Here is a 27,126-nt window from a genome sequence, read left to right as displayed (position 1 = left end):
TTCCTCCCCAAACCACCTTGACCCCTCTCCCCCTTTGCTTCCACCCTAAACAGCCCATAGTGAGTCTTGTACAAGCCCAAGCTGCTCTTCCCCTGCATCTCATAATGAGTCCCTCCTCTACCCCTAGGCTGTGACACCCCCTCAACACACAGGGTGAATGGTGCTCCAGGGAGCTCCTCCTCTTGCCTCAGGGTGATGGGTCCTGACCCCTCTCCTGGGGCAGCCCTGGAGGCCAGTTCTCCAACAACAGTGTTATTGCAGTTCTCCCCGCCTCGTGGCTCCCTGCTCCTTTGTGCAGGGGGGTGGTGGGGGCATGGGTGTAAGGAAGTCTTTTTATGGCACCTGTACACTTTTGAGTGCTGTTGGTTTTAGACTGTGTATTGAAGCAACTGGGCTCCTTCTGTCCTCATATGGAGAAGAGTAAAAGAGACTTGTACAACAGAGCCCCCATGACTCCACAGGATAATTTGAAAAAATTAGAAGGGTTAAAAAAGTTAGAATTTAGTTCAGAAAAAAAACCTGTGCAGATAGATAGTAGACTCCATGAACATGCTTCAGATTATCAAAACCACTTTGAGTACATTTGATTACAATGTAGAACACCACATCCCTAACAAAAAATTCATAAAACACTCTTCTTACAAAATGTCATTTTTCTCAATTGCTGTGTATTGTGTTGTAAACAAACAGCTTATGTGGTAGGGCAGATGATTAATCAGAATACTTCACATGACTCATTTAGCACAAATGCAGTAAATGAAAGGCTATAAGTTTAAGTAAGGTACCACTTACTTAATATGTAATGTGAAGCACTGTGCTGCACCCTGGCTTTTGTGCATTTTATACAACAGCTAACTTTTGTTACCAAGATCACTTCTTTAACTCATTTCTCAAACCTCATCTAAAGGGACATATGCAGTATTATTACCCTGTCTGTTACATCTTGCCCAAACAGACTTAGATTTCAGTTTGTTGAATAGTATCAGTGCACAAGATAAAGAGATGACATTCATGTATTTTTAAGATACTTTTATTTAATAAATAACTTCAGTAATAGCACTGTAAAAAGTGAACATCTGTTAAAATAAAAAGGCACTTAAAACAAGGATATGACTATGAGGCAATTTGAATGGTCAAAGGCAAATATACATGGCACATGTCAAAAATGATGTGACTCATCACATGACAAACTATGCAATCTTAGCTACAGGGTAAAGGCAAATTTACAGCTAAGACTGCAAAAAAAAAAAAAAAAAAGCTTGTGTTGATACAAGAAAATATTACAAAAAGAATTGCAACCACATACGTTAAAAGATTAGAACGGTGACAAAGCACCAGGCTTTAAACCAAGGAAACGTACAGAAGAAAGACAGTATGACATAAGGCCCTTATGTGTTTTGAGGATGTCTTGGTAAAGTACTTCATGATACTGCCACCCAGGACTTGAATTTACAGAGAAAAACTAAGCAAGTTACCAGTCAGCAACTTTTTTCAGTAATGGCATGTGTTTTAAAGCTGTTTTTTCTTTCTTAAAATTCTTTCCAACACCTTTCATCTTAACCATAACCTGTCATTAAGCAATTTAAGTATGCACACACTTTTCAGTCATTTACACTGCTCATTTCCAACTTACTCAACTTCCTATACACTTAATCACATATCTAGCAAGTAGAAGACCAGTTATTCATCAGCTCCGTACTAAGTGAGTTTAATTATGTCTGCAAACTCAAGCCCTGATTTCCCTGTAAAGCTTAAAATTTTAATACTAAATGGCTAGGCAGAGCCCTCATACTGATTGCTTTAACCATTTCTCTCCCAGTCATGTCATAGCAATATCACATCCTGTAGAAGACCTAGATTCACAGCACAGGAGGAGAAAAAACATCAAAAAGGCACCATGTGACCTTAGCTGACTAAGCTATGCAGTCTCAAGTTTTTTTGTCAGACCCTGGCACTGATTATTTTTATTTGCAAAAAAATAAAAATAAAAAATTACATATGGTACATTTTCAAAACCTGCACAGGAAAACAAACCTATATGTAATGAATTAGTAAAATCACTGCAGTTTGCCCTAAATCTATCTTACTGTGACTACAAAAATTGCTATGCCGCATACAGTGTTGTGAAGTTATACAAGCAGTGCTCATTTTCCCTCATATTTAGGATTGACCACAGTTGTCACTGCACTCTTGTAAATAGGATTTTCACCCTAGAAAAAGAAAAATATTTATATTAGCATTTAAAGAGACAAAAAAAGCATGGCATTTGTGAAAAGTGTAAAAATAGCTTAAGAAATTACCCATTAATGTTTTGCTTTTACACACAAACAGCTTAAGTCAAACCAGATTTTCCTCTAGCAATTTTAACAAAGGCATGCTCAGCTACGAAAGCAAAGGGTTAGGGCACGATCCTGCTCAGCTTATGCCACAGGTTCCCTCAGCGCTGATGAAGCGTGTATGCTCATCGGAGGGCTGAGCAGTCAAGCTCAAGGCTGCAGCCCACGATACCTTTTAGAGAGGAACAGAACTGCAAACAATGTTGTTGGAAACCATGACTGACTGTTACAGACCAGACCACATTCTACTGTAATAAACATTTAAAAAACCTACTTCATATTATAATAATTTAATTCTAGAAATAATGCAGAAAGGGTTTGCAGTATTTTATAACACACATTCAATATTAATGTTGAGTGTTTAGCACTTGTCATTCTCATTTTGTTCCTGCAGGTTTTTTCTGATATGCATAAAACGCACAGTTAAAAGTAAGACTGGTGCAAATGCTGTAGCAAAAACATTATTTCTACCGATGTAAAATATGCCTACTGACTAATTGCTTACTTCTTTCCTACTGACACTTGAAAGCCTCTAAAATAAGCTTATTTTAAGCTTCCTTTGTGCCAAAGTTTTCTGTATGACTTTTACTTCAGTAAATCTTATTCAATTTATGGCAAGTCCTTGCACGCCTTCAAGAAGGACTTTTACTGGGAACTAAGGTCGTATTTTAAATAAAGACAGATTATTTTTAAAAAAGTCATCCACCTTTCCTAAGTGTTAAACGGAGATAGATACCCTCTTCTGTAACAACAGCATTAGTGAAAGAGAGGTTAATGAAAGTACAGAACTTTGTGGTGTTTTTTTCCTTTCGTATTGTGCTGTTATTTAAGAAAGCTCAATATAACATTTTCTACCTGGGACTTTGTTGCTTAACAAAAGGAGGACCGTGTCTTGAACTCACTTGAGGATTCAGTGCTGGGATCACTGAAAGGAGTATTCTCATCTGAATACCAGATGAGAAAGTTTTCCATTCACTTTTCTTACTTAAAGAGAGAGGTGTTGGGCAGTCCTTCAGAGTATAAGTATTGTAATGCCTTCTGCTTAAATTTAACACAGTTAAAACTGCAAGACATAAGTCTGACCTTGGTATGTCATGACTTAGAATAAATAGTGTTGCTCTAAAGGAAGTGCCTTATTCATAGGTATCAATATAAACATCTTGGTTATATTTCCCTTTACTTGGATATTTCCCTTTACATGGTAATTATACTACCTATTTCAAGAAGTTCTATTTATTGACTTCTTCACAGTATCAAGAAAAGCAGTAGTGACTTTATTCAAACCTTATAATCTTGATCTTTTGCTACAAAAATATACAATAATGAGTTAATGAGATCCAAGACTCAGTAACTTTTCAGGACGTGCAATTTAAGTACGCCATAGTCGTCCCCTGATTTTGCAGCATGCTGCACAGCACTTAATATTAGATGGCATGTAGCTGATGTTCTGTAATGTCTCAAAAACCAAGTGACTATTATTTCCCCTTAAAATGGGTTACATCTTGCCCTAAGTGAGATGTTGTTCTGAGTATTTATTTCAGTTGTAAGAAACTTGATGACCCTTTAAATATACATGATCTACAAAGATGATGCTTGTCTGTTTTTCCAGGGCCATAAACCTGGAAAATCAACTGGGAATACCAGAGAATGTGTCAAAGGGTGACAAGCTGTAACAGAAATACTTCATTCTGCCTCTAAGTTCTTGATCATATATGTTGATTGCTCCCCAGACCTGAGCGCAACGAGGAACAAAAATTTTAACAGAGACTTCTATCAGAGAAACACTGAAATCTTAATAGGCTATATTCTATGCAGATTAGAAAGTAATGTAGGTAGTTTTTCAACAGCAAGGCATTATATGCAACAGAGGAGTGCTTGATGCTGACTCTTATTGCTCTATCTAGGCAGCATACATTATGTGATATTTAGTTATACAGTGCTTTTAATCTTCAACATTTTACAAAACAGACCACCTCCAGCACATACAGGGAGGTATATATTTATATTTTCTGATTTGTAAAAGCAGGAAATCTTTTACCATGCAATGCAGGAACCAGTCTGATGCTTGGGATTAAAACTTGGAAGTTTGCAGGGTGCAGTTCATACAATTCATTTTACATTTGGAACCAGGTTAGAAATGCAATTGGCATAATATGACGGAATATTTATTACAGTGCTTTTCAAGAGTAATCAGAATTTGAAACTTACATACTCTTTATTTAGCATGTCCTGTTTATAAGGAAAGTGAAATACTGTCCTGTCTTTTCTCTCATTTGCACTTTATGTCCCTAAGAACTGTTAGAAACACAGGGTGGGATTTAGGTCACAGAGTAAGACAATTAGGTGTCTCCCCATGTCAGTTGGGTGTCTCAGTTTCCACTACAAGTAACGGAGATTCACCAACAGAGTCAAAGCTATTCAGCTTAACCTAACCTTACATTTGTTCAGCTGAATAACACTTTTGGCTCTACTGGCTATAATCAGAATATTGTCACCCAACCAGTTTATAAGTCCATCCCGGTATCTTTTGTCAGATTGGCAGTGAGAGCACTAGCTTTTCCAGTAGCAGTCAGTCACTGGGTCTCAGCTCTGGCTAGGAGAGGTCGTCTACAGATAGCTTATCATTAAAACTAATAAGGAAATAGTATGTAAATGTCTACTAGTCTAACACCAGTCTCACTTCACTTCGGTCACCTCACAGCTATCACATGCTAAAGAACTTTCAGAGATTTACAACCGTCTAGATTTTTAATTGGATGTTAAAACATGGTGTTCCAAACCTCCTATCATAGACAAATACTATCGTTTTTTAAATATATCTGTTTGCTTTACATCAATGCAGAAAATACACTGGTTTAAGCATGCCAAGTTAGTGAAAACACTTTTGCCACATGCCCTTATAAATGAAAATATCATGCACACTTGAACCAAAATGGAATTGACAAACCACAGCTATACGCAAGATACAAAGAGTCAAATATATTAGAATAAAGCTAGAGGTATTAAAAAAAAAAGTACCTACAGAGAATAAAGAATTACATTCTTGCAAGAGTATTTATTTTAACTAGACTGGACTGCTCAGAGGGTAAGTTTAGCCTACTACTGCTTAAACACATACTATAAATACTACATAGGATTTTTGCTTACCATTTTTCTTGATGGATTTACTCTTTCAACAGTCACCTAAACTACACATATAGTGGGTTTAAGTCCTATGTCACCATAAGAAACTGCACTCTAGAATATTTAAACTTGTCCAAATATATTGTTCAAGAGCTGTGTCTTACTATTTTCAGCTCTCATAAATGGTCATCATTATTTTTCATCAATATAATACAAGTCATCTGTCAACCTGTAAATATGGCAATTGCATCAGAGGATAAAACAAAAACCTAGCCTAAGGGCAACAGAAATGACAGGGTATCATCTGGTACTACTGGAAGACTACAGGAGAGCAGCTAACCCACTATTAAGTAAGTTTAATGGTTTATTAATAGTTCAAATCTAAACCAGGCAGGCAGTGAAGACCATAAGGTCAGAGAGCAGTGGAAGGACACTAAGAGAGTATCTAAGCTGCAGGCCTAGGACAAATTGAACCCAGTTGAAGCTAGTTAGCTTGAGCATCAACTGCCAAGAAGCTGTGGTGACAGCTCCCTCCCCACGGCACACCCGACACTGGCAAAGTATTCGGGCACCTTGTCCACGGCATGCTCCGTGCTGCAGCAGTTCTGCTCGTGGCAGTAATCAAGCCACATACATGTATAACTGCGACCAGGCACGGGGAGGGTTATAGAAACTGCAGTCGGGTTTTGTATATATGTACAAACCTGGATGCAACCTCTTCCAGTGGATTTTTCTTGTAATGAGGATAGCAGATGGCTTCCTTGCTTTGGCAACACAGACAACTATCTTCACCTTGCAGTAAATGGAAGCTTACTTCAACTATCTAACATGCCCAGAAAGCTTAGTGACAGGGGAAGGAGGACTTTCTCCTTTTCCTTCCTACGACTGACCCATTCTAACAGTACTGATCTCCTGCTTTTTTGGTAGCCAATAAAGTTAGGACCATCTCCTCTTCACCTTCTCCCCCCACCCAAGTTCAGATATTCCTATGATTACTAAAGAGGATAAAATCATATTTAAAAACTGACATGCCTTCATACTTTTAATCTTCACAGTGAGTGAAACAGGAGGAAGGGAGGGAAACCTTTCTGGAAAAAGTACATTTTGAGGTGAAATGGCAGCACTGAGGACATTAGACCCTGGGAGAGTCATGAGGAAGGAGGAAAGAACACAGAATGGAAGTTACACACCAGCTGGGTTGTTAGATGCTGGTCCTACATGCAGCAGAGAATATGCAAGTGAAAAGCAGAAAAAAAGATAACAGAGCCTTAACCAGATGGACTATGTAAAATGTTAGGATGGAAAAAAACTTAATTTCCTCTCCAAAATAACCAACTCTGAGAAGAAAAATGGAAAGGAGCTGAATGTGGTCAGAATGGCAAGCAAAATAAACATTTTTACAATCAGTTTTGGAGACACTGGAAAGTAAGGTTATTGTAGAAAGAAAAGGAAGGATATTTCATTAAGCAAGAGCTCAGAATGCTTGACAAAGTATTTGAAAATGTTAATCACAGTGAGGACAGATAATGAGTTTAAATATCCTTAACTCCTGCTTTGTCCCCTCATTTTTCCTTAAAAAAAAAAAAAAAAAAAAAAAAAAAAAAATCAAATTTTGAGTGCAACACTGAAATAGGGAGAGAGCAGACAGAATAAAATTAGAGGTACAGATCCTTCCCTTCCAGTGGCCCCTGCAAAAAGCCCTTTGAAATTTAAATGGATGTGTTGCCTTCCTCACTTTYTCAGATCCCACTCCCCTTCCTCTAATCTGATCTTCTGTATCTCTTGATGATCTTCTGACATCTATTCCCCTACTCATCCCTCCCTTTCTCACTCTTTCCCCATCAACTGAGAAGCCCAGGGGAGGGGGAGAATACCTAACCTAAAGCATACAAGAAAGCACTCGCCAAGTCCATCCAAGATATCCATCCCCTCTGGTTTACAGACTTGCTCCTCTGCACGTGTGGTTCCTCCTTGTGTGTGAAGAGAACTGAAGGCAGCATTTCCTCAAAAGATGTGAGGTGTTCAGCCAAAGTTTAGAAGGAACTAAGAAACCAGAGGAAAATACAACTGGAGGGGACAGGAATATTTCCTCCTCTCACATCCTGCAGAGGCCCCCAAGCTGACCGAGAGACAAGGACTATGATATTGCCAGTTTCACTAGAACTGGATAGAAAAGTAAGATGCATATTGAATTATCAAATTAGGAGAGTATATGCACTTCACACTTTAATATAGGCTAGTTCTGTGCTAGGTTAATATGACAAAGCAGTTAATAAAAATCTATAATGCTGCTCTGAGTGTTTCCAAAGTTATGCTAATGAATATATTTATAGGCTGGGAAATCTGAGGAGCATCTAAAGCAGCTTTGCAAACATATCAACTTCAAGCAAACTGACTGCCAATTTGAGAAAGTGACAACCCCCCCCCCCCCCGGGCTTCTCCACAATCCAAACAGCTTCTTTAATTCAAAGAGCTGTTCCATTTATATATATATTTATCTACAGGTAGCTCATGGAAAAAAAAAATCACTTGTAGAATAATTTTTAAGACGGTACTTGTGGTATTAGTAAGTAAGCAATCTTGCTGTCAAAACAAATGAAAGATTTTCAAGCTGCATTCTGTAAAACCCCAGAATCRAAGCAGCAGTAGATAAACTGAGCAAGACTCAAACTGTGATTAACCGACTGTAACACACAGTGAGTTTGAAAAGTGACATGCAAAGAAAAAAAAAAGGAAGAAAATGAAAGAAAATACAAACTGAGACTTAGAGACCAGCTTTACGTCCATAGTTTGGATTCTTGAAATTGTTAATAGGGCTCTTGTATATTGGATTTTCTTGCTGAAGTAAAAGAAATGGTCAGTGTCGAATAATTCAATAGGAAAAAAAGAAAGCAACATTCTCAACTATCACCAAAAAAATCATGCTCTACGTAAAGAAAAGTGTTAGTAATTTTTTCCCAGCGTAAAATGAATTAATTTAAACTTAAGAGAATAATTAAAAAAAATCTTTTTAATGAAGTGTATATGGGCTTTGATTTCTACAGAACAGTAGTGAAGGATTTTGATTAGCAGATTCCTAAAATTTGCCCATGGAGGGAGAGACCTTATAAGCATATGTAAGCCTACAGATCATAGGCTTATTTTTCTTAGATAATTTTCTATTGACAAGAGGTTGGAAAGATTTCAACACACCAGTACTATCTATGATTTTGTGACCAATTACTGAAATCTCCCAACCAAATTTATATGAATATTTACAAGATCTCTGTCATTAGCATGAAATTTTCTTTTTTCTTTTTTACAAGAGTAACTCTTATCTTCTGACAGAAGCTGTATGCAATTTTAATTGTATGTTGTAGAGTGTGATGCAACTGCAAAGCTGAACTATTCTGTCTTCATCACATTTTTGCCCTGGAATTTTATTTCAGCCTAAGTTATTACTCACTTTTCTAACCAAAGATGTATGTCTCAAAGAGAAGGATTTTCTGCTATTGGTAACAAATGGCATATGTTTAAAAACAACTTAAAATAAGCTGTATTCCAGCTTTTTGCCCTATAGAGAAACAATCTGAAATATTTAAGGCACATGAACAAAAGTCTTATATTTTTCCTTAACTACTGTAACTTTTATACAAGTAAAAGYCTCTTCACTTACCGTGTCCCACTTGGCATTCATCTTCTCCTTTTCAAATTTAGCAAACTCTCTTCTGTCATGAATGATCATTAGTAGTTTCCAAATCAATAATAATGCAAGTCCAATAAGAACAATTCCAGCAACCACCCCAGCTACAATGGGAATGATGTCAGGGCCACTGGGGCATTCTAGGGAGAAAAGCAAGAGAAACATGATTTTACAAAATGGTAAAGGCAATACATATCCAGATGCTTTTAAAATTGTATTTTGTACTGAAGCCAGTATTTGAAGCATCAGAGATATGCTAACACCATTTTCACATCACAAATGAGGCTCAAATAATGTAAGCTCTGGAATTTATACATCCTGTAACATTTTTCCACCTTATTTTGTAGTCTTCTAATGTTTTACCTTACCAACAAAGCAATTTATATTCTGATGATAAAGTCTACACAGAGCTAACCCCTTAAGCTATTCGTCTAAGTTATTTCTGGGTAAAATAACTAGCAATTATATTTTCAACAAGCAAGAGCTCTAAGTCAAGATAGTGCTGGAGGGATAAACTAGTTAGACTACAAATGCAGATTAACAGAGTAGTTCTCACATACCATATTAACAGCTTTACAGAAAAAGGGTGCTTAGTTTTACCTCAGACAGCTCTATTTATTACTTATTTCTATGTATTAGCAACTAGCACTTTGCTCCTGTGAGACAGATTTTTATGATATTTTCTCATCTTGAGAATTGACCTCTGCTGAATTTGAAGGAAAAAAAAATGCAGCACTTTTTTTTGGGTAAAAGTATCATATGCTTTCAAAGTAAATGAAGTATGTGTTCAAAAATAATAATACAGAGGAAAAGTGATTTAAGGTGACTGGCAGATAAAAGTGACAGTTATCTAAAATAAAGCCCAATTCTTTTATTAATATAAAATTCTCAGTAATCACAAACTGAGCGAGGACTTTTGTAGAGCTCAATGCATAGAATGAAGCATTCGGAAGCAAATAAACACAGCTCCTGTACTGTCAATACAAACACCGCTGCCACGCAAACCGTAGGCTCCTACTCTTGGCAGCTGCCTCTGCAGGAGCGAGGCAAGCGGGGAAGGACCCGGCTGCCATCCTTGGGGAGCCAGCGAGGAGCAGGAGCAAAGACCCGCTCCGCGGCTGTATGAACAGCTCCACCTCTTCGATGAGCGTCTGTATCGCACAAAATTATGGCGCCTCCTGGTGCCTAAAGGCTTGATTCAGCTCTTAATGAAGCCAACAGACGTTTATACACGAAGAAGAATCAGACTCCAAATGGATAACGTCTGTGCTGGCTTGTCCTGAAGATCTTGAGCCCCGTCCGCTTTTTATGATTTGGACTACATTTTTTCAGAATTTAAAACATTCTTAACAGAAGCCATATCTATTTTTAAGAGGTACTAACCACCAGACTGTACTAAGCTGATCACCCAAATGATCAATTCCTAAAATCCCATGAGTAGAATACAGCTCTAAACCTTTCACACACAAATAAGGTATATATTTCATATCAGGCTTATAGAAATCAGGAAACCACACATTGCTAATGTGCAAGAACAGAGTTTTTGCATCATTAGATGCAACGTGCAGGGATCTGAATTAGCAAAATTCCTGGTAAATAAATGGGAAATTGTTGATCAAACTATAGATTTGTTGTCTCTTGTTCAGTCTTTTAATACAATATACTCAAGGAGGGCTGAATATTAAGAATTAACTAAGCAAAAGGCTTTTCAGACCTATTCTTGAAGGTACCTGGGCTAAGTAAAAGCAAACCTGGGATGAAGTAAGTCAAGCAGTTTGCAACACAGAACACAGTTTTGGTTTTCTGTGCAAGGCCGGTCCCATTTTATTAAGGGAGGAAAAAAAATTTTGAAAAAAAAGAATTGACCCCCCCCATTGTTTTAAACCTGTAACACAAGCCCACTCAAAAAAAGGTATCAAAATTTAGGTATCTAGGACTTGTTACAGGATATGTAAAACAAGCAAGACTATACCATATGGAAACATGAAATACTTGAACAAGTTTACATATCTGAAGTTTTTTTTATTTATTTTAAACAAAACCTGCTTCTGTCGGTCTAACAGGCTTGAAAAAAACTGGATCTGAAAGTTTTTATAAACTACTCAAGTCCAGACCTGCACAACTCGTAGTCCAGGTGAGGTACTATTTCTGAATGCATCTAACCAAATCAACCAGAGCTACTTAGCAGAACACAGCAACAGGATGAATTAGCAGCAATGGYGAAGGGAGCATAGACAAACACCATGTTTATACCTGGGGTCTCCACCACGTGGACGTTGGCTTCACCATTGGAGTTGACAGAGTATGTGAAGTAGAACCAGCAGTCATCAACATCCTTCTCTTTGCAGTGAGACAACGGATCAGGCTGTCCAGGCTGTGGCAACTTGTCTCGACTTTCTACCCGTGTCATGTTGAAATACATACATTCCTGAGAACATGTTTCCTTCTTTTCTCCCTTATTGAAGGCTCTGCATTGAACACAGTCCCTGTGGAAAGAAAAATCAGAGCAATGCTTTTAAATATGCACACAAGGGATGTGCAGCATTTAATCTAAAGAAATAAAAATCCTATTGCCATAAAGGTCAGGGGGGAAAAAAAAAAAATAGAGCAATACATGGCTTTTTACAAGCCAGAATGTTTACGCCCCTTAAGATTAACAAAAAACAAAACAAAAACCCTTTTACTAAATTCCTCTTTTATTGAATAACCCATAAACTTCAAGGATAAACCTAAATCTCTACAGGAAAGAATACTAAAATTTTCTCAGCATCTCCACCTGGAATATGAATACTCTCTTGAAGGTGGCAGTATAGGAACAGGAGACAATGAAAAGGTATCTGAGAGACTGGTAGGTTAAGAAGAACAAACTGAGTGACAAGCCTTACAGTGAGATATCATTAAAATAAAGCAGACTGAGCAGGATTTTTGTAGTAAAAAGGAAAGGACCCTGAAAGGCAGCTGCGCAAGGCCAGTAGTCACCCCAGCTGCTAATCATAAACTTATTTCAAAACTTTTCCATGCAGAATATCCCTGGTTTCCAAAAGCCTGGCTTTCCAAAGACAGGCATGCAAACTTTATCGGCCCACATCTAGATTTAGTGTTCCACTTTCACAATAATCTGACTTCTTTTAATAGGTTTTTAGAACATAAGGTTTGAAGCAATATAGAATAGAAGTTTTTTTTTWAAAAAAAACTTAGTTGAAATCTTAAATAGTCTGGAAAATCACGCAGTATAGCTATACTTACTTTTGCTACATTCATTTCAAAAGGTCCCCCTCAAACTCTGCAGATGGTTGGTTGCTGACAACCATATATGAAATAGGGGAAGGCTGAAACCTGCCCCGGTCAATCTGAATGGATAAAACTGATTTAACCTAAAGTACATGTTTCTACGTGTAGCATAAAAAAGGGCAGGGGGAAGAATTTAAGAAGTAATTAGTCTACCTGGAACTAATCAAAATTCTGTAATGTTTAGTTTGTAGTTCTTAATTCTCATCCAATCACTTCTATTGTCCAAAGGTATGATACATCTCCACGTTTCAGAGCAGAATAAAGCGGAGTATCAAGGCCCTTATTTTCAAAATTGCGCATATGTAAGTATCGCAAGCCCCAGTATAAAGCATTTGGGAAGCTAAAGACTTGACTTTACAGGTACTTACTTGTGCTCTGCACAGACACCAAGGCAAGTCTGACACATTTCACATGTGGGGCCTTGGAATTTGGGATCTGTACAATTACAAGTTCCACATTCACAGGTTCCTCTTCCATTGCAAATCTGCCCATTAGATGCCATACAGGGAACAGTATCCAGAGAGCAATCACAAGCACTGCCAGTGAAGTTGGGGAAACACTCACACACTCTACACTTGCAGATACCATTTCCTGTGTATGAAAAAGATATTTCAATGAATGAAGGCTAATGCAAAACATGCAATTGGTGACAGTAAGAAACAAATGTTTACTGTTTTAGGATAGATATAGGGAAAAAAAACAAGATTAGGGAAAGCTGACCAAGAACAGTATAACGTGATGGCCATTCCCTGGGAGTGGAGAGCATCAAAGCACAGCTTCAGTTCACAACTTTATATTCATATAGATGCCCTGATCGCTAGCATCTTTGCACATATTACTACATAAGCTTATAAAACAAGATCCAAAAAGGTGGTGAATGCACTGCCAACTTCACAACACAGAAAAATGAAGCACCATTGTCTCCCTAGAACACTACCATTTCTGCTGCTGTAACTACTACAACCTCATTCACCCCACAAAACTTTGTTATTACAGTAAGTTACAGTAAATTTTGTAATAAACAGCAGAAGTCAAGTTCATTTATGTCATACCTGAGAGCTGTGATTCAAGGAAGATGAAATTTGAATTAACATACTATATTCTCATGACCACAGAAAAATGGGTGTTCTACTAATAGGCAAGTGTTTTCAATTACTATAAATCTGGGCATATTCTCATTTCTCTGTTATCAAGTAGTTATATATTTTTAAGCTACGTATCACTACTTAGCAGGGTGGAGTTGATAGACTTGTAAACTGTTGGTCAGTTTTTCCTGCTGAAAACTCTGAAGTTCTGTTGAAAACTCTTACCTCCACAAATCAAACCATTCGATCGATCGCAGTTGAAGTTATCACATTCACAATATTTGCCAGAATACACTTCATTGGTGTTTTCTCTTTTCTTGCATACACATTGTCCACAAATGCATTCTCCATTGTTACTGCATATTTCTGTACTGTTCTCCCTCCTACAGTAAGCATCCATATCCTCACTGTTTACTTCATCCGTACTACATTCACAAAGTCTTCCAATACGTCCTTCATTACATCTGCAAGGTAAAAACACGACTGAAAATGTAAACGCAATTAAAACTCATACAATAAAAAGACTGCAAAAATAGCACAGGTAACAGGAGTAACAGTGACTATTTTCACAAGGAACTTTGAGTTCAATTTCAAAGGAGATTCCCAGCTGACACCTACCTAGCAGTTCTTGGAGCTGCTGGAGATAACTGGACTAAGTTGTTCCTATGCTGATTACTTGTTCCAGGTGAGAAGCTAAGTGCCACCACCTCTATCTGTATTGCCACATAACCACTATTAATCCATCTCTAATGTGACAAAACAATAATTACTTTTAAGTGACAGTGACCATACACTGTAGCTGCTGTCATCTCTCAATGAAAAAGTTTCCTCATGAGCAGCAATTAGGCATGGGAGGTGATGATCTTCAGAGTTGCTGAGCACCAGCAAATTCAGCTGGCATCTTTGGGGCTCTGCACATCTCATTATCAAGGCTAAAATATTAATAAACAAATAGAGGTTCTTGGCATCATCAGAAATGAWTGACCAAAGTTGTTGTCAGGCGCTGATCAGAGATAATGCTTCCATCAGGAAGCTGCTACTGTTGCAAAAAGCTTTTCTTATCCACAAGTCTTTTATGCCCTATGTGAAACCACAGGGACACTAGGGACAGTGATACAGAGCTCAATAATTCTTTCTATGGGCAACGATGAGAAATCTGCTTTCTTTATTTCAAGGGAACACGAGAAAATGACTGCAAAATGAAGCAATTCAACCAGTATTTATGGCCTAAAGTGGCTTACTCTTCAATTTAGTGAATACTATGCAGGCAGGGAGCCATACCCTCAAGTCCTTCCAACATTCAATTAACTTCTGCCATCAACTTCACTAGACAGATGTTAGTCAGTCCTGTCCTAGACACCCTGTAAGTTGAAAGTCAGTATCTTTTGCTCTATCTTTAATAAACAGTCACATATTAAATTATGAGGAACAAATTTATACATTTTATTTCAGTTACAGTTCACTGAGCAGGGACCAATACTGCTTTCTAAAAATCTGGATTTAGTTTTCTTAGAGAAGTACTATATTTCATTCTGCTCTTAACCATTCTCATCTCAAGGGTTTCCAAGAAGAAACAGTTTTTGGTTTTGCTGTAGGTTTCTTGGAAAATAAAGGCTTAAATCTGGACTTACTAGCTTGATCTTCAACCAGTCTTCTGAAATTTTAAGACTTTGCTTTACTTTGTATGTTATTCCAGAAATCCAGTATCATTTTACTTGATTTTCAAATATGTAATGAGGAGTACATTTTTAATCTAATGCCTGTCATAGGCAGTAATGGAAATAATTTTAATTCCTGGTTGGAAATTTCAAATGCATAAGTAAACAAAAATTATATATACTCTGAAGGATTTAAAGATGTATACAATTACAAGGAACATTGTAATATGGCCCCAAAAGGTTACAAATAAAGTAGGGAGAAAAGATCGGGGAAGTCATTCAAATTAAAAGGATTTTCTTTTACAACTGTTGACTCCTCCCTGGTATGAAACAATTGGTGAGAATCTGAATAGGAGCTTCTATCAAAAACTAGGAAGCCTTCAATTTTCTTGAAATCAGCAGACTTCATATTTTAAGGACAAAATTAGATCAGTATTAATGCTTGCAAAAATATCACAAATTACATCCATTCATAATTCCATAATTTTTCCACACTACGTGGGCCTTAAAATTAAATAAGGGAACAGAAAAAGCAGTAAGACCTACAACCTTTCAAGGACAGATTCAAAAGCCGCATTCTAATTTCATCTTGTACAATAGTACCAAACTAATGAACAATCCTATGAATTCCAATACATGGACTCCTTGCAGAACTAAGACACAATGGTAAAAAACCCTAATATGAATAGAGCTGTAACATTAATTCTTGTCCTTTCACTCATAAATATTAAAACAAAACAAACCCTAACTAAGGAAACAAAGGTCTTGCTCATATTTCCCCTTTGCAAAAATAAACCAAATGTCTATTTACTTACCTGCATGCACCACATTCAAACGTTCCGTTTCCTTCATGACAGGCTGGACTATTAGCTTCTCCTTCATTTTGACACTGACATTCACAGACGAACTGGAGATTAATTTCCACTTCTTCAGTGAAACCCAGTGGTTTAATTTTAATTGTTTCATTCTGTCCCTTCTTTGGACATTCATTAGCTGTTACACTAATCTCAAATTTAACCTGCAAACAAAATTAATTGAGCACCGCATTATTAAAAAGGAGTTTTGTCTGTACTATTAAAAAGTGTTGCATATTTTCTGTGAATTTTATATTTGAGAGTAGCACATATACTTTAATTCACCTCATCTCCAATTGAAATGTTAGAACATTTTCTTCCATCTTCTTGTGTGTCATTCACACCATTCTTGCAGTAAGATTTATAACTGATTGTCACTCCTTTTGGTAGCTTACTGTTTTCCAGGATAACCTCTGAAGAAAGGGACTAAAACAAAGGTTAGTTATTAGCTATCTTAGAATGGAGCTGTAAAAGTGTTTTGCTGAAGACAGACATTTTAAAAACTATGCACAGCCTAGGCACCAGTCCCAAGTGCATGCTGGAATTAAGAACACCAATTCTGCTACAAGCAGAAGTGACGATGCAATTTGCCTTGGAATTAGGGTACTTGCTCAGAAACATCTACTGCTTCCTAGGCTAGTGCCTTCACTGCTGGCCTGCAGGACAGTCTGAGGTGAGGAGCATCTCCCTCCCTCCTACTGCCACTATACAGTGCGTAAGGCAAGATGTGTGGGAGAACAAGTGAAGGAAAGTCTCTGGGACCTGCTCCCCATCCTGACTGCACGTGCTGCCCAGCGACTCTCACGCGGGAAACACAAGTGGTCTCCGGCTCTGAACTCAACACGGTCCGAGCGAGGTGCTCTCCTCCAGACGTGTTTTGAATGGAGGGAAATGCTGTGGAGTTTGCTCCTCTCTGGGCAGCTCCAACGTGCCAAGAAACGTGAGCTCTGGGCTCGACATAGTCATGGCATCGTGGTGACCCTGTCTTACGACTGAGCCTGCTTATGTGGGGAAAGAGCAGCAGGGCACTGGCAGGCACTTGTTAGTGTCGTGTTTTCCCAAGGAGAATGGCTGCTCATTGACACCACACAGATCTGAAGAGAAAGATTTGGGGCCAAATCCAAGAGCCCCTGAGGCTGATGGAGACATTTTCACTGGMGACAAGAGGTTGCAAAATGACTCTTTACTCTTCCATGTGAAAGGAAGGTAATGAACTGAAGGTACTGAAAAAACAGTGTTTTGGTTTTAAAGAAAACATGGCTGCTAACATTTCCTTTATAGTTGTGTCTTAAGTGGCTTTAAAAGTGTGTCTTTTTATTTGTCTAATCTCTTATTGACATAGCATCTGAATGTCTAATGTGATTTTATTGCAATGACTATATATTTATAGTTTAGTATACTAATTTCCTATTTTGTAGGAAAATGTAAAATCCACTTTGGAGTATCTGCCTGAAAACTCACAACAACTTATAAGCAAGAAAAATAAATACTACACGAATAAAACCTGAACTTACATTGTACGCATCTATGATCAGCTGAATCACATTGCTAGAGTTTGAAGACAATGTTCCCACTGCTGATTTTGGTATTAGATTTTTCAGTTCCTTTCAATATTTACAAAAAGAAAAGGAAAATTACAATCTTTCTACAAAAGAAACTATAAACTGTACTATAAAAACCTGTATGGTGATGTAATGCTATAGTGGAGTCAGGATCAACTACTTCAAAAACAAGGCTAAAATGTTGCCAGTGGTTTTCATGATTTTTGAAGTCATACAAAGCATTACTAGAATAAAGGCAAATATCCAACCTTTTTTTCCACCCCCTCTGCATTTTCACTTTATATTTGGTAATTAAGGAAGGCATTCATGTTATGGTAATAGAACACTAAAACTTTCTCTCACACAAGTTAACCGCATATACTTCAAGATCTTACATAAAAGCACAGTGCTTCTAGTGTATTAGAAAGAGGCAAGTAAAAGATGATTTCCAATTGGTGGAAAAAACAACCAACCAACCCCCATCACCACTTTACAATTTCAATATAGATAAAAAAGAAAGATATCTTGTTCGGATAAAAGGAGGAAAAAATATCCACCTTCTTTACTCAGTCATTTCCTATTTCACAATCACATCCAGCAGTCTAGCGGATTTTAAATATCAGAAATATAAATAGAGCACAAAGGACAAAACATGTTCTTTCATAACCGTCTCTCCTGATTCAGTACCTGCATGCCCCTCAGCCACTTTGCTGTAAGTGTTCATGAAAAGTAGCCCTGCAAAGCTGCTCTCCATTCCCTCCTACCTATAAAGACCTGCAGAGAACCTAAGGACAAGACCACTTTCYACTTGGAAAGCACATGCACACTAAGGATCAGTTTGGACAGACAATAAGGGGGGAAAAAAAAAAGTACAGAGAACAGAAAGATGTATTATTTAGCTTTACCTTGTAAACTGCCTGAAACTCTTCAGTAACAGCAAAAATTGTCTGAATATTGTTCTCACTAAGTTTCTGTACCAGATGAGCAATAGAGGGATAATCCTATAAAATCAAGCATAAAATACAATTCAGATTTGGGACACACATTAGAAAACAACCAAAAAGATTTTGACATTATAAATACAAACCACCTTTATAAACACATATGGCATAAGCTGGCTAGTTAGAAGTCTTATGTTAGAAAATCAAGCTCTAAAACAAAACCACCTCTGCAAACAAATATGCACTAAAAACATTCCCTATATACCTATATGAATATATATATATATTTTTTAAGAAGGAACTACAATTCCCTGCCACTTAAAGTTCCCAGGTAAAATTCAGTTGTTCTCAGAAAATAACATTTAATAGTTTTATATAAAACTTAATCAAAATTACTACCTTTTGCACTGTTTCATAAAGAAAAGCTCAATTTATTTGTTTTTTATTGAACAGTACTCTCTTAATTTTAGGAATACATGAACACACAAACTTTGCAAAGCTTATTGTATTTACCCCATCCACTGAACGTATTTCTTTACACCTATCTACTTACCAATAAACCAGAAAGGCAATGTTGTTAAGCACACTTTTATCAAAAACTTTGCATCATAAAATGTCAAACAGTCTTCAAAGACCTGGCTGGAAGAGCTCTCTAACCGAGTGATGTTCTTCAATACAGCCTGAAATACTGAGAACTTTTCAGAGGACTTCAAGAATGCTAATACTATGTCAATATTCAAAAAGTAGAAGTGGGATGATCTTCATAATTATTTGATAATTATTTGATAATTATTTGTTTTTAAAAAGCAAATAGCTGGGGAGTAGAAATAAGCTATGACTAATCAAACTAATGGCAGTAACTACGGTTTCATGCTTTCCTACTTTGTCATTTAGTTGCATGGGTGAACTCAGGACTGTATGACATTTTTATTAAAAATTAATACAAAATTGATAAAAAACCCAACACTACATGCTCTTAACAGAACTTATGCTAAAATGATTTGAAATGGCTAACAGACTTAAAATACTCATGGATGAAGATTAATTAAAGGTACTTCTATCACTTGAGTCCCAAAGAAAGAATAGAACTAGGTATGACAAAGACTGATGAAATGATAAAAAAAAAAATGGGACAGAGCCACCACAGTTTGCCAGTCAACAAAAAGGGTAATTCATCTTAAAAAAGTAATAAGGGTAAAGTTCAAAAGATGTAACGTTCTGAAACTACACTAGATGACTTAATGATTTCTCTGAGTTTAAGCACCACAAAACATTAATTTCCCTAGAAGTTGATGTAAAGACTTACATAATAGTGGCTCATTGTGTACATATTATTTTCCAGATGACATTTCCCATCATTTGGTAAAACAATTCCACCAAGTTTACCATCTCCTGCAAAGTGAAATCCAGCATCCGTGGAAAACACTAATAGTCTTGTAACATTTCTCCATCCAATTTGTTCCTTAGGACACAAACACACAAATTTTCAGTATTTTGCACCAACTTATTTTAAAGTAATGGAAACCAACAGATAAATGCATGGAAAATTGGACACACTTAGAAGAAACAATACTGCAAAAACATCACCCTTGAAATTATATAAATTTGCTCAAACCTTAAAAGCACTTGCATTTAATTAAATGTCTGTTCTAAAACATTTGTTGTAGGATTTTCACCAAAGGCAAGAAACATTCTTTTTGAGATTTACTTTGGTCTGTTCAGCTCTCTTTACAGTATCTGAAGAGTGACAGGGTTTTAGAAATCATGCACATCAGTCCAGCTCTCTAATTTCCCCAAGCCCATTTCTGTCACTACCTTGCAGCTCGATTATATAGGACAACATTAGCACATGAAGCACTGCAGCAATCTTCAAATGGAAAATGATGGCTTGCCCAGTGTCAGGCTCTGAAGAGCCATCAGGCTTCTTTGCCAGTTTGGTCCAGGTTCATACCCCCAATGGAGTATTTGCCAGAGAATCGGCCTTTTTCACTGTCCCGCTAGCATTCTGGCCTATAATGGCTGGGCCTAATTCTGTAAGCTGTCCTTTCTTATTTTCAGAAACTGAAATTTCCAGAATTGAAGCCCTAATTAATTTAAGGGAAGAAGGCAATATCAAAATCTTACATAAAAATCAGGGACCCCTCCACCCCCATTTTTTTTTCCCCAGAAGGTTTGATTAACACTGCACTTCTAAATGAAGACTGTAGATTATTTTTCAGAAAGTCTTGACTCCATTGATCAAAAAAATAGTAATACGGTAGGAAAGCAGTAAAGTTGCATATTTTTAGAGGAGTCTATGTCGTGCAGGTGCATAGAAGGGTCTTTTGGACTACAGAAAAAACAAAGAATTCACTGACCTAGATCAGATCTACAAAAACGACCAAAAACCAGCTTTTCATCTACTTCTATCTGAGAATGTAGCAGAAATTACAATTCAACAAACTATTTTGGCCATTTTAAATGGTGAAACAAGAGCTATAAAAATATATGAAGTTTAGAAATCATTTGAGAAGAGCTGCCTAACTATTTAAAATTATAGACACTTGTGAGAGGAATTTGACTTTTTTTTTCTTTTTTTACAGCAATCTTTAAAAATATTGTCTTTGGAATGCATCCATCTTCTGTGAACATGACCCGTAAATCAGCATTTTACATTTCCTGGTTGTATATACATATTTTACTCAGTAAAGGTCCCTATGAAAGACAAATTGATGCATCTATGCAGTCTGACTAGTCTATCTTGTCTTGCTAGCATAGGGATGTGTTCCACAGTCTTGAGTAATGAAATGAAGCACTGAAGATTTGATATTAATCTTCAAGTTAGCCACCATAAAACACTAAGGCTGTACTAAAACAATTTTATTTAATAGTGCAGTAAAGAAAACTGATACACACTTACTCCACAAACTGCAACTTGCATTATTGCATCAAATCCACCCTCAGGAGAATCCAAATTGCCAGAAATGTGTTGTTTACCTACAAGTTCATTGAATTTATTTCCTTCACTGGTAAGACTGAGCACATTTTTATAGCTAAATGGACTTGTACAGTTCTGGTCACCTGTACAAGGATTTCTGAGTTTGGCTGGTGTTGTACTTATATATGGCATCACAGTTTTCTCCACGAAAGAGCCAAAGCCTAAGAGAGAACAACAAAAAGCCTGTAAGTTGAAGAACGGAATTCTTATTTATATCATGATATAAAAGAAAACAAATTCATTAYAGCTTATTATATTATATAGCTCATTCATTATATGTAATCATGTGAAAGACATCAGGAAAGAAACTTCATTTGTTTGGAATATGTGTATCTTTCTTACCAATTCGAAAGTCTGAAGTTATTTTTTCCATTTCAAACATCAGAGCAGTTCCAAGACTTTTCACATTCTCTAAATCATCTTTCATGGAATAGGAGAGGTCCATAAGATAATAAAGATCTATAGGGTAATCTTCAGCTCTCTTAAATTTTAATGAAAATGTTTGGGGTTCCCCTGTTTCAGAGATTAAACAGAAGCCATTAAACATTTCAGAATAACTGCACTGGCAAGAAAAAAATCATCAGTATCTCAAAGACTTCCCATAAAGATGCAAGATCTAAACGAACAGTGAGTAAATTCTTCTCCTATTAACTGAAATGATTAGCATTAAAGTATGATGAAAAAATGTCAAGAAGCAATTATTTTTTTCCAATGTCCAACTGCACACTTTCAAGATATTTGACTTCCCCATACAAAACTCTAGCCAGTTAAACTCAAGCCTTTCAGTTGCCCCAATGCGAAATCTTGATGTATGCAGTAATTTTAGAAAGGTTCCTATAATAATAGCACAAATTTTCTACATCTACTTGCATCCAAGATGACTCCAGAAATTCTCAGAGGTTAGTGTAGGAAAAATAGTGTTGAATATCAATTCTGGATAGGATATTTCAAGTTACTTTGCATCAAATATAGGGTGAGAGCACACACACAGCAGTGAGATGAGTTAGTATTTGTCTGAACTGTAAGACTAAACCCTGAGCTTGATGACAAAATATGAAGTCTCACCCATTGAGACTTTGGTGTCTTTACATTGAAAGACACCACAGAAGAACTACTTCTACRTAAAATGAAGAAAGTACTCTTTTGCCTATTACGTATGAAGCAAGGAGTGGAATTATAAGGTTTGTTTCCCCTCCTTCCTTCTGGGTGCTAAATGATGATATTGCTATTGCTTAAGTCTGCTTAATATTTAGAAAATATTTCCTTAATATTCAACAAAATAGCAAACAGGGGAAACCATATGGATCCAGCTATGTAGTAGCAGTTTGGCTGTTACATTAAAAAAGAAGAAGGAAAAAAAAAAAAAGCCCAAAGCTTTGTATTTTCCTGAGCTGTGTTTCAAAGACCCTGCATGGAAAACAAACATCCCCCTTGACACATACATGGTCCCTAACCACTTAAGGCTGCAGAGACCTTGTGACCAAGAGAAGTGCTTATAAACAGGGCAATGATCTTTTGGGAAATTATGTTTTGGTTGCTCAGATCTCTCATACATTCTGCTAAATAAACCTCTGCCTTGACAGAAGGTCAATAATCTGGTCTCTGGAAGCTGAAAAGTTCCCATTAGAACTAAACTGGGATAACATCAAAATTGCAAAATAACTTTCCTTCCTTCCTTCCCTCTCCTCATTGTGCTAAGTTGCCTCAGATCATCTTGCATTTATTAAAGCAGCCACCACCAAGCAGCTGACTCCTAGTGCAGGCTCCTCAACCAAGTAAATGCAGGGTAGTTTTTCTGATGCAGTCCCTAGGAGCTCTACTCAAGGACAAAGTCTCCACTGTGCTCAAGTAATGTACAACCTTTTATGAACATCAGAGTTTAAGAAACAAAAACGTACTCCCCTCCCCCAAAACCCAACCAAAACAACACCACGCAATGCGAAACTGACCCTTACACTCATCTCCCTCTGCTGTGATGTGCTTTAGGATCATCAGACAGTGGATGAAAATGCCATAAACCCCCTTAAAACTCTTTAAAATAATAATAATAAAAAAGCCCTCAAAGAAGCCTGTCTCATCACAGGACATGTGGCTGAAGAATACTATYGCCTTTGAAATCCTCCCAACAGCTTTCCATGCCCTGGAGGTGGAAATGCTCATTCCAAGCACTGTCACAGGTGGCAGCTTGGTCCCATCCTCACTGGTTTCTGTAAACAGGCTTTAGCAGTCTCCTGCCTAGTCCCTGCTGGCATGAATTTTTCTGCCCTGAACTGAAAAACTGATAACCACAACTAATGTCTACTCTAGGGTTTGTAATTAAGAAGGCTTTTAAGATTCTGCCCTGAAACCACTTAGAACCACACAGAAAAACCTAAATTATTTCCAATTTCAAGAGAGCGTTTCAGCTTGAAAAACTTAAAACATAAGAAGAGGTTTTGGTTATTTTAATTCATTAATCATAAGCTAACCACCAGGTTTGGGGGCTCTGACCTGGCAGGAACATCTCTCTGACTGCATCACCTTCCATTTTGCCCAGGAGTTATGCTGGACCTGAAGCCTCACACAATTTTCCCCTCCAAGGGCGGGASCCCATATAACTACTTTTAAAACTTCCACAAAGTTTCTCTACTTTCCTTGACAGCTTCATTGCAATTGGTAATAATCTGACCCTCTCTCAGGCTCAGAACATGAAATATTAAACTCTGAATATTAGCAAGCTATGATACATGTTTCAATACATCCCAAAACCAGGACTCTCAGACTGTCTATCAGTTTTTCTTGATCTCTCCTGTTTATATGTCTTATCCTTCCCAACTGAATGAAATTAAATTGTCTTTATGCATGGGAAATGGTACACAACTATCTTGCTTTCATTACCATAGTCCTGTGTCCACACCTTTAGCCTCTGAAAACAAAATATTTTATATAGCAATCTGACAATCTAGTTGCATGATTGCAAAACCATTCAGTTTTCAGACTTGTAGACTTTGGAGAACAGGGGTACTTCAAGAGATAGGAAATGCTAAATAACTTCTTCAAGCTTTTGCACGTTCTTTTACTCTCATTCCAAAAAGCCAGACTACAGAAAATCAACTGCAAAATATTTGGAAACAAAATCATTTTATCTTTCTAATATATCTACCAATCCATGCTCACACTTTCATGAGCTGAATCTATACAAGCGATAAAAATCTGCATCTAAACTTTCATAAAAATCAGACATTGGAGTATCCAAACATATGGGGTTAACCTCAATAGCTCTGCTCTCATTCAAGTATCTGAACAATAATAGTTTCTGAAACAAAATGAATAAAACAATCAAAACATAAAATGCAGATGCGACAGAAAAAAAAAAAAAATCATATGAAGACCAGAATGAAACCTTCCTTACCAACTCTTAGCTTCAGTACTAATTTTTGTGGCTGGATCTGTGTAATGGCCTCTGGTTTCAGCTTCTCTGCAGCACCTATCTTACGATTTGTTACCTCTCTATCTTCAAGCACCTGTTTACTACCTCTGGGATTTTCTATATCTTCTACAGGGCAGCCTTTACTCTTTAGTGCTGCCAAGTCATCACATCGGGCAGACGTTGGTTCTCCTTCTTGCAAAAAGTCCTATAAAACATGGGCAAGAGCATCAAGTTTACAGCTATTTGCAATTTGTTATACCCTACACGCTATAACACTTTCTAAAATGACCCCATCCCTGGTTTTTTTTTTTTTGAAGCCCAGTAATAAAACATACAGTCCTGAAATATGTTAAAATTTACTAAATGAAACAGTGATGGCAGTTTGCATTTACTTATGCTGATTTGTGCACAAGATACAAGTAGGAGGAATGAAAAAAATGCCCAATGTCATCTCTGACAGAGGCAGGACGTCCTTTTAAATCAGCTACTCTAGAAGTGCCAGCAGATGGAAAAAGCTTGTACCTTCAAGCAGTCATCAATAATGTGAACCTATCTGTTCTGCCTACTTTGCAACTACCCTTCCTTTTAACTTTTTTTTTTTTTTGAAAGGCTTTAATTAAAGATTACATAAGAGTACATGGGTAGTACACATCAAAAAGATGGCAGTATGCTGACAAGGCACAGAAAAGACAGACAACAACTCTTATCGTGGGAAAGTTCAATACAAAAGCAAGATCCATACGTGGAAAAAAAAAAAAAAAAAAAGATTACTTTGTCCTGAACACAAATTACCATTACCTCAAACCCACAAAAAACTTTAACATCAAATATGAATAAATAAGGCTTCTACAAGAGAAACTTCGAATTCTGAAAAAATATTTTTTCCGATAAATACTAGCTTATAAATAAATACATTCTGAAGATTTTCTTCCGTTTCTAAAGAAAACAGTTCAGCATATACTGATTAAGTCGCAGTCTGTCTTCAATATTGTATTTCCTGAATTTAATCTTTAATTACCCAAGCAGCCATTCTCTTTGTGTTTCAGACTAAAACAACAACCCACCTTCACAAACCAACCTATCACACCCCAGTCTACCAACAAGAGAATAATAAAATTTGAACATCTTTTCATTTTAAAAGCAAACCCTCAATCTCCTCCCCTACCCCACCTAGGCCTGTCTAAAATTACCTCCACTCTTATGTCACTGAAAGAATATAATTAAATGTTCCCAGACAGACTCCATGCTGGAATGATTTTAAATAGCTATGAGACAGCCTTTAGGGTCTGTATAGACTTAACATTTAGCAACAGAAAAGTAAACACATTATGAATGGCAGATCTACTAAAATCAGGTCTTCATTAAATCCATGGTTTCTGAATTTTTAAGTACACAAATTGAAGAGCTACAGGAAACTATTATTGGTAAAAATAGACATTTTCATACATTTAGAGTATTTGTTTAAATTTGAAACTAAGGAAAAAATAAACTATAAAAGGGATTTTGCAGTAATACTTACTGTTTTTTTACACCAACCACAGTTTGGTCCTGCTTGTATACATTCGCCACATGATTTTGCATTAGCTTTTATGCAGTCACTACCACCTATCAAGACACACAGATCAGTCACTTCATTTTTGAATAGGGTGCTAACAACAATATAATTTTAGTTTGTTTCATTCTGGCCTTGTAAATCAAGTTCTAACTACAAACATGTTATTAATAGAAATGAGTAATATATTGCTACTAGCACTTGTCTAATAACGATATATTTAACTACACAAATAGCTGCTAAATATACATCGCTTTAAAGCAACATCAAAGTAATGCAAGGAAATCAACTCATTTACCTTGCTGAGCAAACCCATTCCATATCAAGCAATATAGGAATCCAGCCCAGGCGAGAAATTTTAAATTAGTCTGAAAAACAAAAACAGAATACCAAATTATATGATTTATTGTAACTAATNAAAAAAAAAAAGGCATGAAAATACAGACATGTAACTATATTCCAGAGGAGACAAGGAATAAGGTGTAGATACACCATACTGATGATATGATCTTATTCTTGCCCATTGGACAGATGTGTTTTTATCTAATATAACCATATCTGTAAACTAAATTTTATATTTAGATGGCATCATACAGGGTAGCTTCTTCTTAAACTCTTTTGAAATACTCTTAGGTTAGGTAAACTATCATGCCACAAGAAATTTAAAAATACTGTTC

At 36.7% G+C, this 27,126-nt stretch overlaps 1 protein-coding gene across 4 annotated transcripts; it reads right to left on the bottom strand.

The window, feature by feature from the left end:
- Positions 1–1,014: 1,014 nt before the first annotated feature.
- On the bottom strand, positions 1,015–26,883 carry ITGB1 (integrin subunit beta 1). 4 transcript variants are annotated; one of them, XM_026060070.1, is made up of 15 exons: positions 26,748–26,883; positions 26,417–26,502; positions 24,880–25,102; positions 21,831–22,001; positions 21,411–21,649; positions 19,818–19,973; positions 18,476–18,571; positions 17,544–17,633; positions 16,315–16,455; positions 15,991–16,193; positions 13,743–13,981; positions 12,801–13,023; positions 11,395–11,627; positions 9,115–9,281; positions 1,015–2,210 (listed from the first exon to the last, which is right to left on the bottom strand). In XM_026060070.1, the coding sequence occupies exons 1-15, from the start codon at positions 26,881–26,883 to the stop codon at positions 2,145–2,147; spliced, it is 2,469 nt and encodes an 822-aa protein (XP_025915855.1). In that variant the 3' UTR covers positions 1,015–2,144. The 4 variants fall into 4 exon arrangements, with proteins under 4 accessions (XP_025915855.1, XP_025915857.1, XP_025915856.1 ...); XM_026060073.1 differs by lacking the exon at positions 1,015–2,210 and adding an exon at positions 8,218–8,298 and having other exon boundaries at positions 26,748–26,817; XM_026060072.1 differs by lacking the exon at positions 17,544–17,633 and having other exon boundaries at positions 26,748–26,808.
- Positions 26,884–27,126: the final 243 nt, after the last annotated feature.

This window comes from Apteryx rowi, unplaced genomic scaffold, assembly GCF_003343035.1.
Source record: "Apteryx rowi isolate R43461 unplaced genomic scaffold, aptRow1 scaffold_164, whole genome shotgun sequence".
In the NCBI taxonomy this organism is placed as follows: domain Eukaryota; kingdom Metazoa; phylum Chordata; class Aves; order Apterygiformes; family Apterygidae; genus Apteryx; species Apteryx rowi.
This window is presented reverse-complemented; position numbering and strand designations above follow the sequence as displayed.